Source organism: Staurois parvus, unplaced genomic scaffold (genome assembly GCF_062004578.1).
Source record: "Staurois parvus isolate SC_StPar_1 unplaced genomic scaffold, SC_StPar_1.0 ptg000163l, whole genome shotgun sequence".
Lineage (NCBI taxonomy): Eukaryota > Metazoa > Chordata > Amphibia > Anura > Ranidae > Staurois > Staurois parvus.
This window is the reverse complement of record NW_028317959.1, coordinates 1,706,722-1,724,057: the sequence shown is the minus strand read 5'-3', so window position 1 is coordinate 1,724,057 and position 17,336 is coordinate 1,706,722. Positions and strand designations below refer to the sequence as shown.

The following is a 17,336-nucleotide window of genomic DNA, read 5'->3' as shown; positions in this document are numbered from 1 at the left end:
AGTTTCCTCACTGCGCTGGTGAAGAAAGCTACTCATCATCGACTGCAGACTGAGGCAGCTGCTGCTGGTGGAGCTGCCACTGCTCCTACCACCCCACCCCTCCCCTGCTGCCATGGCAGCGGAACGCGAGCGCACAGGGCCCACAGTGTCTGAGGATGGACGTTGGCGCACAAAGGCAGAGACCAACTGACTACATAGGTGGTTTTTATAGTACGTTATTTTGGCCTCCCTCTCAGCAGGTGTGAAAAAGGCCACCATTTTGGAACGGTAGCGAGGGTCCAACAAGGTGGACAGCCAAAAGTCATCCCTCTGTCTGATGGTTATTATTCGGCTGTCGCTACGCAAGCAACCGAGCATGCTATGGGCCATTTGTGCCAAGGAATGCGAGGGACTCCCTGCCTCCATCTCCACAGCATACTGCCACGGTGCGTCTGGGTCCTCTGTCTCCTCCTCCTCCTCCTCTACCAGATGCTCCTGCTCCTCCACTCCTGTCCGCTGAGTGGAAAAACCACCCATTTCACTCAATAATTCCTGAGCACAAATGTCCTCCTCTACCTCCTCCTCTTCTTCCTGTCCTGCCCCCACAGGGGTCATGTGGCGTTGAGATCTGTGCGCCACGTCTACCGCACCCTGACCAGCCATTGTTAACAGCATTTGTTCAAGGACGTGCAACAGAGGAATGACGTCGTTCATCCCATAGTCCTGCCGACTCACGAATAGCGTGGCCTCCTCAAAGGGCCTGAGCAAGCGGCAGGTGTCACGCATGAGCTGCCAATGGCTGACATCGAAGTTACACAGGGGAGTACCTTTATCCGCTTGTAACATCAGGAAATCGGTGATGGCCTTTCGCTGTTCGTAAAGGCGGTCTAACATGTGTAGGGTTGAATTCCACCTTGTTGCAACGTCGCAGATCAGGCGATGCTGTGGAATTCCGTTCTGCCGCTGCAGCTCAAGGAGGGTGTGCTTTGCGGTGTAGGAATGGCTGAAATGCATGCAAAGTTTACGTGACATTTTAAGGATGTCTTGCAGTGGGATGGTGGATTTTAAGAACCGCTTGACAACCAGATTGAACACGTGAGCCATGCATGGCGCATGGCACAACCTTCCTTGACGCAGAGCAGACACCATGTTCTTTCCGTTGTCGGTCAACATGGTTCCGATTTTCAGTTTGCGCGGAGACAGCCATCTGTCGATTTCTCTGTTCATTACACTCAGAAGTTCCTCCCCTGTGTGACTACGTTCGCCAAGGCATACCAGGTGCAGAACAGCGTGACACCGTTGCGCCCTGCACATGTGATATGCCGGTCGGGTAATGGGACTTGGCACGGGGGTGGCGGCTGAGGACACGGCGGAAGAAGAGGTGGTAGAGGCGGACATCTTTGCCGGACCAAGGACGTGCAAACGTGGAGGCAAAAGCGGCGTGACCTGTCCAAGTTGCTGGTGCGGCTGTGACGGCACCACGTTCACCCAGTGGGCCGTAAATGACATGTACTGTCCCTGACCATAGTTACAGCTCCACACGTCGGCGCTGCCGTGCACTTTGGCAGAGACCGACATGCTCAAAGACTGGCCCACCATGTCTTCTACATGTGAATGCAGGGCTGGCACTGCCTTTTTGGCGAAGAAATGACGGCTTGGCACTCTCCACCGCGGCGCGGCACAAGCCATCATTTCTCTGAAAGGTGCTGAGTCCACCACTTGGAAAGGGAGGGACTGCAGCACCAGCAACTTGGACAGGAGGACGTTCAGCTTTTGCACCGTCGGGTGCGTGCTCGCAAACTGTTGTCTCTTGGAAACGGATTCCAAGAAAGACTGCTGACGGAATCCGTGAAGAGGAGTAGCAGGAGAAGGAGCATCTGAACGAGCGGAAGATGCCAACGAGCGACAACTCCCCTCAGCAGAGGTGTTGGAGCCTTGACTGGCTGATGGAGGGCGATTGACGTCGGGTGACGGAGCAAGTAACGGAGCGGGTGATGGAGCGGGGGCTGGGGCGGGCAGAACCGCCGTATCTTTATCACGGTTTTCCCAGGCCACCAAATGGCGACGCTGCATATGCTGCCGCAACGCTGTAGTCCCAACATGGGCCCCCTGGCCACGCTTGACTTTCTGGCCACATAGTCGACATACGGCTACGTTTACTTCCTCGGGCGGCTTGACGAAAAATTGCCACACCGCCGAGTAGGAAACTTTGCCCCCGATACTCCTCACTGGCTGACTGCTGCTTCCTCCGTGCACACCGGCACCACTACTGGCCGTGGTGGTAGGCTGCAGTGGAGCTGGTGCTCTACTCCGTGGACGTTTGGCTCCACTGACACTGCTGCGACCCTGCTGCTGTCTCCTGGGCAACCCACCGACTGTTTTGCTCGCTGCCAAGCTGCCACCCTCTTCTCCTGATGATGCGGAAGAAATTGCCTGATGACGACGAGGCTGCCAAGTGCGATCAACCTCCTCATCATCAAGTAGGGTCTCCGCCTCACTACTAGCCCCCTCGGCTGCGTCTGGGTCAGGAGACAGACCTGTCTCTAGACCGGCTACCGAGCCACTCTCCTCGCCACTACTTCTTCGCCTGGCTGCTGAAAAGGCGGATGTCTCCCCCCGTTCCTGACCGCCCTCTGTTAGCTCTTCCTCACTGTACAGTGGGGCTGAGCCCACAGCATGCGATACTTCGCTTGGTGAGGGAACACCAAAGGACAGGGGCAGGTAGAGGACACGTGATTTCAGTGGGCTTGGTCCCGGGCCATGCCAACTAACGGTTGTGTCTGACGTACCCACCGACCGTTGGCTGTAGGTGTCAGAGGTGACCTGGGAAGAGGAAGACGACCGAGCCAACCAATCGACGACGGCAGGGTTGTCGGTGGAGACACGACCGCTGGATGACACCGGGAGCACTGGCCTCTGGCTGCGAATAGTGCTGCCTCGACCCCTTCCTCTGCTGCCACGTCTGCTCGCTCCTAAAACATTGCCTCCTCTGCCACTCCTCTGCATGTTGTCTGACATACTCTTTAATTAAATGATTATGTGTCCCTGAGTAACAATTCTGTGTCCCTGAGTAACAATTCTGTGTCTGTGCGAGTAACAATTCTGTGGCCCTAAGTAACAGTTCTGTGGCCCTCAGTAACAATTCTGTGTCCCTGATTAACGTTTCTGTGGCCCCAAGTAACAGTTCTGTGGCCCTCAGTAACAATTCTGTGTCTGTGCGAGTAACAATTCTGTGGCCCTAAGTAAAGTTTCTGTGGCCCTAAGTAACAATTCTCTGGCACTCAGTAACAATTCTGTCTGTCCCTGAGTAACAATTCTCTGGCACTCAGTAACAATTCTGTCTGTCCCTGAGTAAAAATTCTGTGGCCCTAAGTAAAGTTTCTGGGGCCCTGAGTAACAATTATCTGGCACTCAGTAACAATTCTGTCTGTCCCTGAGTAACAATTCTCTGGCACTCAGTAACAATTCTGTCTGTCCCTGAGTAAAAATTCTCTGGCCCTAAGTAAAGTTTCTGGGGCCCTGAGTAACAATTATCTGGCACTCAGTAACAATTCTGTCTGTCCCTGAGTAACAATTCTCTGGCACTCAGTAACAATTCTGTCTGTCCCTGAGTAAAAATTCTCTGGCCCTAAGTAAAGTTTCTGTGGCCCTGAGTAACAATTCTCTGGCACTCCGTAACAATTCTGTCTGTCCCTGAGTAACAATTCTCTGGCACTCAGTAACAATTCTGTCTGTCCCTGAGTAAAAATTCTGTGGCCCTAATTAAAGTTTCTGTGGCCCTAAGTAACAATTCTCTGGCACTCAGTAACAATTCTGTCTGTCCCTGAGTAACAATTCTCTGGCACTCCGTAACAATTCTGTCTGTCCCTGAGTAACAATTCTCTGGCACTCCGTAACAATTCTGTCTGTCCCTGAGTATGAATTCCGTGGCCCTAACTAGCGTTTCTTTGTCCCTAAGTAAAGTTTCTGTGGCCCTCAGTAACAGTTCTGTGTCTGTGCGAGTAACAATTCTGTGTCTGTGCGAGTAACAATTCTGTGGCCCTAAGTAACAGTTCTGTGGCCTTCAGTAACAATTCTGTGTCTGTGCGAGTAACAATTCTGTGTCTGTGCGAGTAACAATTCTGTGGCCCTAAGTAAAGTTTCTGTGGCCCTAAGTAACAATTCTCTGGCACTCAGTAACAATTCTGTCTGTCCCTGAGTAACAATTCTCTGGCACTCAGTAACAATTCTGTCTGTCCCTGAGTAAAAATTCTGTGGCCCTAAGTAAAGTTTCTGTGGCCCTAAGTAACAATTCTCTGGCACTCAGTAACAATTCTGTCTGTCCCTGAGTAACAATTCTCTGGCACTGAGTAACAATTCTGTCTGTCCCTGAGTAAAAATTCTGTGGCCCTAATTAAAGTTTCTGTGGCCCTAAGTAACAATTCTCTGGCACTCAGTAACAATTCTGTCTGTCCCTGAGTAACAATTCTCTGGCACTCAGTAACAATTCTGTCTGTCCCTGAGTAACAATTCTGTGGCCCTAATAACGTTTCTGTGGCCCTAAGTAACAATTCTCTGGCACTGAGTAACAATTCTGTCTGTCCCTGATTATGAATTCTGTGGCCCTAACTAGCGTTTCTTTGTCCCTAAATAACGATTCTGTGGCCCTCATTAACAAGTCTGTGTCCCTGAGTAATGGTTCTCTGTCCCTAAGTAACTTTTCTCTGTCCCCAATTATCGTTTCTGTGGCCCTAACTCTGTCCCTGTCCCTAGTACAGAGCGGTCTGCCTCTGTTCAATAACTGCAGGCAAATGAAGAATTCCAAAATGGCCGCTATTTATAGCTCGACCATTACACAGTGCTGGCTGGCTGGCTGCTGATAGGCTGATGCGATCACATGTAGTTGAGGAATGCATTATGGGTCAGCGCGCCTTGTCTGCGCGCCTTCCCAGACATCCCCGCTCCGTCGCCGCACATGTCAGCCGCCATTTTCTGAAAAATTTCGATTCGCGCGTCCGAATTAGGCTATTTTTCGGATTCGGCACGAAATTTTTCCGATATTCGACTCGAATTCCACTTCGGATACTTCGATTCGCTCATCTCTATTCCTAACACATTACCCAGTCCATATCAGTATAGATATCCAGCATGATATTTTTCCCCATTGAGATTTGATGTGTTTTCAAAGTGTTCCTTTAATTTTTGTGAGCGGTGTATAATGAAAATACCTTTCCAACAAGGTGCACTGGTTTGCATGCTTTACAATCATACTGTGCTCTTTATTTTGGAACTGACAGCTCTTCCTTTTTCTCCAGGAGAACAAACGGGACTTACCTCTGTGGCAGCACCTCCATTACTTTGACGACTCAAGCAGTGACGAGAGTCTAGACCAGCAATATGTGAATTCCACACCATCAGAGGTCAAGACCCTGGAAATACCTAGTCACGTTACTGAAATCAGAAGCCAGGTTGTGGAAAATGAACAAATGGAGAAGAATATAAATGTACTATCCACCACAGTAAATATACAACCAAATGTTTTCTGTATAAACGGAGGACAGAGAGATGACCATTATTTTGTTTTGAACAATGGCTACAGCAAAAACCTACAAGAACAGGCTGTCCAGTTAGCACCTCATTTTGAAGAACCAGGCATCTCTTGCACTGAGGTCATGTCAGACTCTGGTCAACTACAGCCTAACTCCACAGAGGTATACACAGAAACCACTTTGTTCTATGAAGATGATTCAAGGGAGAGCTTGGGAAGGTACAACTTTTCTAATGGCAGAACTCAGTGCAACAAGACAATCAACCCCTTGGGGAGAAATTACAAATGTCAGCGATGTGGGCGTCAGTTTTTGCGTTTGTACAATCTAGATAACCACGTGTGCATTGAGAGGGCTGTAAGGTGTCCCCAGCAAAATAGCAATAATGTAGAGACCATGAATAGGTTGGAAAAGATGTGTGCTGAAGCCCAGAAAGAGCTCCAGAGCTTACAAGGACAATACAAGAAAGAGGCTGTAAGCAGTCAGCCTGGTTCTTCAGAAGTTCAAACGTGGAATCAGGAGCCACTCTCAGAATCAGGAACAGCCATTCCAGCAAACAAATGCACTGTTCCCTCTGACCATCGAGAATGTGAATCAAGCCACCTAAGCAGTCAAGAGTTTCTTATTTCTTGCGATGATAATAGTTTTGGTTCCCAAAATGTGACTACCCTTAAAAATATTGTTGTTGTTGACATGACTGATTCAAGGGAGAGCTACTTGGCAAAACAAGTGGAGGGTATCCATCCCCAGCTGGATCAAATAAATAGTGAATGGACTAATTTGAATCAACAGTTGTCTTTTCAAACCAGCAATGAGAACCCAGATGCTACCACCAATACCACTCATGAAGCTATAAACATTTACAAATGTCAGGAGTGCGGTAAAATCTACAATTCACGTTGTTCATTTACCAACCACATGCACTATCATCAAAGAAAAAAACTATCATCTATGGTAAATGCAGAACCATCACCAGGAGGCCAGGAATCTAATGGGACTACCCACCATGTTAATACACCCCCTCTTGACCCTAAAATAGTCAACTGTGCCAAGCCAACTCAAACGTTCACCTTTGAATATTGTGGTAAAGTATTTAATAGTCAGAGTGCCAATACCACTCACACCATCTGGCATTTGAAAAAGAAAGGGCTTGTCACTCAAGGGAGCAAACAAGAAACAAAACAGGTTTCATCGTTCACTACCAAAAAGCAAAAAAGTGACAGGGCATGTACTAGTTCTGTGGAAGTTTTCACCTGCAAGTATTGTGGAAGAGTCTTCAACAAGCTATGTGCTTACACGAATCACAGTCGTTGGCATGTGAAGGAGAAGGAGTTGCAAAACAAATTTAATGCTAAAGCCAGAAGAGCCCTTGTGGATGAAGAACACTTGAAGGAAGGTGACACCAAGAACACGCTGAATCATGACATGAGTTTTGATGTAGACACCAACAAGGGAGTGGCTGATGTTTGCATTGATGATGGTAATGTTCAAGGTTACTGCAGGCTGGTTAGGCAACTAAGCTTAGATGAACAACACAACCTTCCTTCATGTGAGCAAGTTGTCAAGAGTGAAGAACCTAGTCGCCCTTCGCTACCTATACAGATGGAAACTAAACCACAAACAATACCTGAGGTTCTGGAATCCGTTCTTGAGCTTGTAGTAGGGACAGAAGAAGTACATGAGATTCTGCTAAGCAAGGCTGGCCTCGTGTTTAGAAAAACAGAAAATTATGAGAATGCTGAAGAAGTAGTTACGGATGTGGCTGAAGTCTGTGAAAAAGAAACCGAAGAGAAACAGGTCTCTGGAATGCATTCGGAACCAGCAGAGAGCCAGATTGCTAGAATGCATTCAGAACCTGCTGAGAACCAGATTCCTGGATTGCGGTTGAAACCAGAAAAGGCACAAAATCCTGGAAAGCAGTTGGAACCAGAAAAGAAAATATATTTTCCCAAAATGTTGCCATCCAGAATAGCAGTTCAGTGTTTAAGTAGACCTAGACCTCCCTACAGATGTCGCGATTGTGGAATCCGCTTCCATCAGATCTGGCGATTAAAACAGCATCGACTTAAAGGGTTTGGAAAGACATGCACTTTAAAGAAGCACCAGTGTGATTGCGGGCGAACTCCAATTGGTTCTCTACACTTCCTGCTTCACCAGCTGCAACATCTGAGTGACACTGCCTTTACCTGTGCCGTGTGTAGCAAGACGCTGAGCGGTTATCGCAAGCTCCAAGCCCATAGCTTGGTTCACCCATTGGTATCGCAGTTCCAATGCAAATGTGGAACCCGGTTCACAAAGCTGCCCAGGTATCTCTGGCATTCCCTAAAAAACAAGGCAAAGCCTAAAACAAAAATGCAAATGGGAGGTTGTACTGGAGCACTGTTATAGTAATGGTGGCTTCCATAAAGGGGACTTCAAAAATTCTGTTAAATGTTAAAATTGTTTATATTTTTGCAATAGAGAAGTACATTCTGTAATTGTGTACAAAGAGAAGATATATTTTATGTATAAATATTATATCAAGATTGTTAAAACAGATTGCATTTAATTAAGAATTTCTTTTAAAAATAAGGTTTTGAAGTAAATGTTCCTAAAATGACACATCCTTGTTTGAATATGCATCTTCCAAGCTGGTAGGAGCACTTAAAGTGACCCATGCCTCATTATTTTTCCTACCCTACATGTAGAGGCTGTTGTAAGATCTTTATTGCAAATTCTCTCCTATCACTGATCTCTAGCAATGCCTAAGTAGCAGCTGTTAAACCCCATGTAAAAATCAAATTTACCTTCACAAGTCTGCCTGGATTCTATGACATCATCCGTTCTTACTAGGGATGCACTGAAATGTCAGCACCTGAAAATAGCCCTATCGGCATTTTGCCAAAAGGAAAAAGTGAGCCGATACAGGTGCCGAATATGAGACCCAGCTCCAATGACGGGGGGGGGGGGCTGTGTGTACTGCAGATGGTGGGGGGCGGCAGAGAAAGGCAGGAGAGGAGGTAAGCAGTGTATACAGACAGGCTCCCTCATCTGCAGCAGCTAAATGTCATTGCTGGTTTTTAAATGCAATTACTGGCTTTTTTTTTCTTTCTTTCACTATCTCTGAGGAGTTGTCATTCGCCCCAATCGCTAAAGTAAACAAAGGGGTGGGGTCACCCAGTGACATTACCCAGTGACCCTGCCCCTTTGTTTACTTTAGCGGCGGGGCGAATGACAGCTCCTTCTCAGGGCTATAGTGCGGGAAAAAAAAAATCTGGTAATTGCATTTGAAAGTCGGCAATGACATTTAGCAGCAGAAAGTGAGGGAGCCTGTTTGTATACGCTACTCCTTCACTGTATACACTGCTCCTCTCCTACCCCCTCCTTGCATACACTGCCCCCTCCCCCCCCAACCTACAAAGAGGACCTGTCACTTATATGCTATCACATAGGGGACTATTGGTCCCCTATGTGATAGCAATAAAATAAAAAAATAAAAACACATTAAAAGTAAAAAAGAATTTGAGCGTCTCCGCTCCCACATACACAGATGTTTTGGTTTTCAGCCAAGCACATCCTGAATTTTTGTTTTCGGTTTCGACGCCAGAATTTTCATTTCAGTGCACCACTAGTCCTTACCCAAACTGAAATGATTCTTTTCTTTTTCATTGGCCAACTGTGAAAGCTGCAGCAAGTCTAATAGAGCCCATCTCATTTTCTGGCTGAAGGACATCCAGCATCACTTGGCCCGCCCCTTTCAATCATTGGATTTCAGTTCTTTCAATCATGGAGGCTCAACATCATGTACACGTTGCCTATGTTGATCTTCAAGCAGATACAGCCTACGTAGGAATGCTCCCACTTCTCCAGATTGACATCCACACATCAAGGCATTTTGATATTTACTAGGTGATGCTGAACATCCCCCAGCTGGAAAATGAGATGAGCTTTAATATGTAATAATGGTAAAGCAAGCATAATGTGGTGTTCCTAAAGCAGTATATTATTAAAAATAAAGTTCCAGATTGCTTTAACTGGATGGCCTGCAATAACCCTTGCTGGTGATTTGGATAGAGCGGAGAGATATTAGAACCCAATAGATTATAATGACGACACAGGTGTAGGCAGAACTCAGTCCCTGAAACCATTTCTTAAAGTAAGAAGATTGCCTGTGGGACCTTTTAGGAGTCACACCATAAAATTAAACCATATTATAGAAAAACATTTTACATCTTTTTATTCACATTTCATCTTACAATTTAAGAAGCAGAATACAAACTATATATAACCAAGCATCAAAAATGTATACATTGGTGTATGTTGCCATATGAAGCAGCAGCAAAGACGCATAAAAATGAACAGATACTGATATAAATCACTTGATGTGTTTCATGAAACAATGTTCACTTCTTCAGGAGATAAAAGATTCCAAGTTGATAAAGACCTACACCAAGATGTACACATTTCTTTCATGGTGGCTTGGTCAACTTGCGAGTGTTAATCTTTCCATATGGTCTATTAGCAGTTTTTAGCCTTTCATTATTATACCATACTGGGCTTGCTTCGTTCACTCTCTTTGTATGCTTTGTTTTTGGCAGCCCACTCCATCCACAGCTCCCAGGCAAGACCGTTCCAGTGGTGCCTTTCCATGGTGCCTGCTATATGGTGAGGGATGGTTCTTGTTCCACCAGAGATTTGTTGATTGGTGTACAGTATCTCACAGAAGTGAGTACACCCCTCACATTTTTGTAAATATTTTATTCTATGTTTGCATGTGACAGCTCTGAAGAAATGACACTTTGCTACAATGTAAAGTAGTGAGTGTACATCTTGTATAACAGTGTAAATTTGCTGTCCCCTCAAAATAACACTTAAAAAAATATAAGAAATAACACTTAAGAAAAGAACACACAGACATTAATGTCTAAACCGCTGGCAACAAAAGTGAGTACACCCCTAAGTGAAAATGTCCAAATTAGGCCCAAAGTGTCAATATTTTGTTTGGCCACCATATTTTTCCAGCGCTGCCTTAACCCTCTTGGGCATAGAGTTCACCAGAGCTTCACAGGTTGCCACTGGAGTCCTCTTCCATTCCTCCATGACAACATCACGGAGCTGGTGAATGTTAGACACCTTGCGCTCCTCCACCTTTCATTCGAGGATGCCCCACAGATGCTCAATAGGGTTTAGGTCTGAAGACATGCTTGGCCAGTCCATCAGCTTTACCCTCAGCTTCTTTAGCAAGGCAGTGATCATCTTGGAGGTGTGTTTGGGGTCATTATGTTGGAATACTGCCCTGCGGCCCAGTCTCTGAAGGGAGGGGATCATGCTGTGCTTCAGTATGTCACAGTACATGTTGGCATTCATGGTTCCCTCAATGAACTGTAGCTCCCCAGTGCCGGCAGCACTCATGCAACCCCAGACCATGACACTCCCACCACCATGCTTGACTGTAGGCAAGACACACTTGTCTTTGTATTCCGCACCTGGTTGCCGCCATACATGCTTGACACCATCTTAACCAAATAAGTTGATCTTGGTCTCATCAGACCACAGGACATGGTTCCAGTAATCCATGTCCTTAGTCTGCTTGTCTTCAGCAAACTGTTTGCAAGCTTTCTTGTGCATCATCTTTAGAAGAGGCTTCCTTCTGGGACAACAGCTATGCAGACCAATTTGATGCAGCATGCGGCGTATGGTCTGAGCACTGACAGGCTGACCCCCACCCCTTCAATCTCTGCAGCAATGCTGGCAGCACTCATACGTCTAGTTCCCAAAGACAACCTCTGGATATGATGCTGAGCACGTGCACTCAACTTCTTTGGTCGACCATGCCAAGGCCTGTTCTGAGTGGATCCTGTCCTGTTAAACCGCTATATGGACTCGGCCACCATGCTGCAGCTCAGTTTTCAGGGTCTTGGCAGTCTTCTTATAGCCTAGACCATCTTTACGTAGAGTAACAATTTGTTTTCAGATCCTCAGAGAGTTCTTTGCCATGAGGTGCCATGTTGAAGTTCCAGTGACCAGAGTGAGAGCGATAACACCAAATTTAACACACCTGCTCCCCATTAACACCTGAGACCTTGTAACGAGTCAGATAACACCGGGGAGGGAAAATGGCTAATTGGGCCCAATTTGGACATTGTCACTTAGGGGTGCACTCACTTTTGTTGCCAGCAGTTTAGACATTAATGGCTGTGTGTTTGAGTTATTTTGAGGGGACAGCAAATTTACACTGTTATGCAAGCTGTACACTCACTACTTTACATATGTGTATGAATGTAAGTTAGGGACCTTAAATTTGTACACCCCTTGAGGGTTAGGGACTGATGTGAATGTACAATATATATGTGTAAAGGGCTGCGTAAATTGACGGCGCTATATAAGTACCTGAAATAAATAAATTGTAGCAAAGTGTCTATTTTATCCTGAAGAAGTGAACATTATTTCACAAAACACGTCACTAGATTTATACTAGTGGCTGTTCATCTTTATGTATTTTTGCTGTTGTGAAAATTGTGTGTCTTCATTTGGCAACATACACCAATGTATACCTTTTTAATGCTTGGTTATATATACTTTGTATTCTGCTTCTTAAATTTTAATATGGAATGTGAATAAAAAGATGTAACTTTTTTATATAATATGGTTTATTTTATGATGTGACTCCTAAAAAGTCCCATGGGCATTCTTCTTACTGTGAGGGATTAGAACCCCTGCTATATTTTATATTGCTATCTGTGTCACTGCTAGGGAGAAATTTAGGACGGTTCACACCATGCCTGGACAGGAATCGCAGATGAATGTGCTGTGCGGTCCTGTGTGGTTCACATGCGGTTCTCTGTGGTGCGGTTCTCTGTGGTGCGCTTCCAGCCTATTCATTTTGAATGGGCTAAAATCAAACTGTACCAAAAGTAGTGCATGCACTACTTTTAGAAATGCACTGGATTGCATGGTACAAAAGTACCGTGCGATCCGGTAGCAGTGTGTTTCTGAAAGTAGTTTTTGACCTGCACTTGGCGTGTCATTAACTTATTATTGACACCCACTGCAGATCACAAATGGAGTGCATTTTGAAGGTGGTGTTAATTTCACAGGAACGTAGAGCGTGTTTGTGTGCAGGCATTGTGGAAACAGGCTCTTACTCTTGTGCAGTGACCTTTATCACTTGGACTGCAAGTGAAGGAAAATTTTGAGTTGCCACCAGAACAAGAATAGCAAGGAAATCTTGCAACAGGCACATGCGTCCTTGTGACAACTATCTAAGAGGGATTTACTCTCTCTTCCTGTTGAGTTTCCTGGACAGGAAGTGAGGGAAAAATCTCTTGAACAAGACAAAAACAAAACAGACGGGTTTTAACTAGTGGTGCACCGAAATGTGACGCTTTAAAAATTTCTACAGGTTAGCAGCGTAAAGTTACAGAGGAGGTCTAGCGTGATAATTATTGTTCTTGCTCTGACGTTCATGGCGATACCTCAGGTGTGTGGTTTGAACACCATTTACATATGTGGACATGGCCTATGTATGCGTTCACCACTACGTGCGAGGACGGGGGCACTGTAAACTTTCTTTTTAAATGTATTTAATGTTTTTTTTTGCGGGGGGGAGGGTTTACTGTCACTTTAAAAAAAAAAAAAAAGGAAACAAAATGTCTGGAAGTGGAATTGACATCACTCTGGTCCTTCAAGGGCATAGAAATGAGTGGAGGCCTTCTTTCTTTCACTAATCTCTATGCTCAGCGCTGGGATCGTTTGATGGTTTCTCAGGTAAGGCTGAGAACTACCGTGCGGAGGCTGGTGGTGGGGAGGGGCGGCAGCGGCGAGCGGCGGGGTTTTTCTGGCAGCTGTATCAGTGCTTTTTTTATATTTGAAAGGGGTGTTTTCGGCCGAAACGTTTCGGTCACCAAAATGTTGGTGCATCCCTAGTTTTAACAATACCCTACTCTATCAAAAAATACGTTTTTGGCTTTAGATATGTTTTAATATATTAGCTGTAAAGACAGCAAGAAGAGAAAGGACATGTGATATCTGTGGACCACCAAGAACTAATCTGGAATTTAAGGCCAAGTTCACCCTTTCCAGAAGATAGGTTATGTACTCAATGGGCTCCAGGAAAATAAAAACAAAAATTGTGCTGCTTTGTAAAGTATTTGTTCATTTTATTGTAATACCTGGAGAACAGTTGGTACCCTAGGAAGCCTGGTCAAAAGACTTTCATTTAGCAATCCCCATGTCCTACCGTGTTGCCTAGATGTGATAACTGCTGGTTTTTGCTTTTGTAATACTAGGAGCTGGCACCCAACAGCTTTCATGTCCTAGCAACATAAGTTTTAAGTCATATTTTGATTCCTCTGCTTTTTTTTTCTACAAAAACCTAAAAAGTCACATAAAATGTTTGCACAGATCTGTAAGAAAGCACTTATTTAGGTGCATTGCAATAGAAAAAAAATTCTTTATACAAACAAATTTCTGTAGCATCTGGCAGAGACCATTGTAACCTTTCAGCCTCCTTCAATACAATGTCCAGCCAGTGATGTCATTGTGACTATGGCAATGCCACTGTGGCTCTGAAATTAAAACCTTAGTCTATAAGGCACACCAGCTCATATTTCTACTTGTGAAAAAAAGTTGAAATGGTAATAACCTCTACCAATTGAATTTGCTACTGGGAAGTGACAAATTCTTAATATATATACTCTGTATGGCTGGTATATTTAAATTTCAAATTTCAGAGAAACCCTAATAATTACTGTATCTACAGCTCATTGAGCATTAGTGTGATAGTCATTTGGAGGAATACTCAGTACCTTGGTGGTCAGTGGGAAGATTCCCCCACTTGCAGTCAACTAAAAAAGATCATTGGTGTCATTGTAAACTTACTGTATCTAAAAATTGCTGCTTGTTTGAAGGAATCCCTAGCAACCTTTGGAGATACCCTAGGATTCCTTTGAACCCTGCTTCAGAAAGGCTGTTTTAGACAACTGTGCATTTCAAGCTTGTGGTAAAGTTTAGTGATGGTCTTTTTCGGTTCCAGCATGACTGTACCCCAATGCACAAAGCAAGCTCCATAAAAATATGATTTAATGAGTTAGGTGTGGAGGAACTTGAGTGGCCAGCACAGAGCCCTGACCTCAAATCTGAATGAACATCTTTGGGATAAATTGGAATGCAAACTGTGAGCCAGGTCTTCTCATCCAGGTACCCGACCTCACAAATGTTCTTTTGGGGCTGAATGGGCACAGATTCGAAGACATGCTCAAAATTCAGGTGGAAAGCCTTCCCAGAGGAATGGAGGCTGCTGTGTCCATATACTGTATAAGGTCAACTCCATATTAATGCCCATGGTTTTTTTCTATTAGGATGTCCATCAAGCTTGAAAAGGTGTGATGAGCAGGTGTCCACAAACATTTGGACGTATAGGGGTTGATTTATTAAAACTGAAGAGTGCAAAATCTGGTGCAGCAATGCATAGTAGCCAATCAGCTTCTGACTTCAGCTTGTTCAATTAAACTTTGACAAAATAACTTGAAAGCTGATTGGTTTCTATGTACAGCACCAGATTTTGCACACGCCAGTTTAGTAAAGCAACCCCATAGTGTAGGTCAAATGCAAGTAGTTGAAAAGCCAGTAAACATTTAGGCAAATGAATAACATGGTGTCCCCATTATATGGAAAACAAGGAATCTGGTTGAAGCATGGGCCAGAAGATTAAGATGACATAAAGCTGCTTCCAAAGGAAATAAGCTAAAATGCTCATTTCATTTTCTTTTAATATTTAAAATTATAGCATTCAGTGTAATAATTACGTTGGTTTGTACAAATTAGAGAACTTGACCATGCATCTTACATTATGAATGTACAACTGACTTTTGTTTTACAAAAATTTTTATTGAGCTTTACAAGGTAAGTAACAGACATTGCAAAAGCAATACACAAGAAGGTAAAATAAAACGAAGGCAGAGGTATCAAATTCACAGCATGCAACACAAAATACAAAAACGAGCCCAAACGGCCCCCTGACTCGCCTCGGCTTCCTCAGATTGAGGACTAAGATAAATATTGCACTAATATAATACCATGAGGGCGAGTGACATAGTTCCATTGGAAAAGGGTTGTCTATTGAGTCATAGACTTAGAGAGAAGCGAGTAAGAACAAGGAGGGAACAAAGGGAAAAGGTAGAAAAGGGCCAAGGGGGGAAGAAGAAACAGAAGCTTGCCTGGGGGGAGGAGGAGGAGAGGGAGAAAGGCATCTCATGCAGAGCATTCCATCGCAGTAACCCAAAGCTGATCGGTACAAGGGTCATATCAACAGCAGGGAACAATCTAGACCGAACTGGACATTGAAGGTTACCCAAGGGTCCCAGACTTTCAGAAACATTAAATAGGCATCCATAAGGGTGAACGTGAGCTTCTTGTGCACCGTACAATAGACTTTTGATCTACCAACAACTATGTAGTGCACAGACCTGCCTGTTTGGAAACAAATGGATTTTAATAATTAGATAGGTCCTCAAGGACAATACAGTACATGATTTTAAAATCTAATTTCCATCTGCTGTAGATTTACTCAAGCTTTATATTGTGAGGGTCTACCTAAGCAGTCCATTGGCATCCAAATCAGGCATGCTGTTGCACTATTCATTATTACAGGTATTTATAAAATGCCAACAATTTATGCAGCATTTTATATACCATAGGTTCACATTAGTCTCTGCCCACAAGGAGCTTACAATCTAAGGTCATACACAGCCCTTTTAGACAGGAGCCAAATATTCTACTAGCATGTGTTTGGAGCAGGGAGCTTACAATCTCAGGTTCCTAAATCACATGTATAGACACAGTGCCAAGTTGGAAAGAAACCAATTGTCTACCAGCATTTCTTTGGAGTATGGGAGGAAATACAAGCACAGAAAGAATGTGCAAACTCCATGCAGATAGTGTCCTGACCAGAATTCAAACCAGAGACCACAGTGCTGCAAGGCAGATGTGTCAACCATTTGGGCCAAAAGAGCTTCTCTTGGGGATCAAAGGAGCGCACTTTATTCTGCACTGTGACCCATGTTCAGCTGACGTCGCAGAGCTGCCGCAGACTCAGGAGAGATCCTGACTTTACTGTCATTGAGCCCTGGAAGGGCAGTGCAGAGAACTGGTGCCTCTCTGCTTACTGAAGAATGAGATTTGAGCAAACAGTGGTCTTTAATCACTCAATTTTTGGTTTTAGAGGTGGCAGAAAAAGATGCAGCATCAGATCGATGCTACATCCACCTAGGTGAGTATGATTGTATTTTTTCAATCCCAAACTTCTCCTTTTAAGCCATTGTTCAGCCACGATACATCTGTTGGTAAGTTGCACATCTAGATCGTAATGTGTTCAGTAATGTTCAGTAAACCTCTTTATCACCTGTGCTATACAACTTGGTCTCTATGTAAATGTGGAGAAACATACAGTATACATAAATGTGCAGGGAATAAAAATGAATGATTTTACTGAATATCATCGTGTGTACTAACTAAATAGTTTCAGGCTAAAAGATTTGTTGCCATAATGGACCTTTTTCCAAAAACAAAATTGGACCTGCATCCATTGAGGGTCTGTGATGTGAGGAGGGACTGTGAATAGATTTGCAAACAGATGAAAAAAAATAGATGAAGGTCAGCCTCTGTATAACCTCACTCCTAACAGTCATGCCTCCAGTTTTGCTAGTGTCCTAGAAGGTTGAACGCTTTTTCCTAAGTTCTGTTGAGAAAATGTCTCACAACATATTGTGTTAGCTTTTTTTTTTTTTTTTTTTTCACTTGATACAATATAGGTACTTTTTTCTTCAGTGACTTCAATCAAGACTTAAGCTAATC

The 17,336-nt window shown here is 44.3% G+C and overlaps 1 protein-coding gene across 1 annotated transcript in view; it reads left to right on the top strand.

Annotated features, from left to right (window-relative positions):
• LOC149462994 (uncharacterized) overlaps window positions 1–8,146 on the top strand; it is a 37,419-nt gene extending 29,273 nt beyond the window's left edge. The window contains exon 4 of the mRNA XM_089676059.1: window positions 5,274–8,146. Within this exon, the coding sequence (XP_089532185.1) occupies window positions 5,274–7,892 (2,619 nt within the window). The 3' untranslated portion in view covers window positions 7,893–8,146. The remainder of the gene's footprint in view (window positions 1–5,273) is intronic.
• Window positions 8,147–17,336: the final 9,190 nt, after the last annotated feature.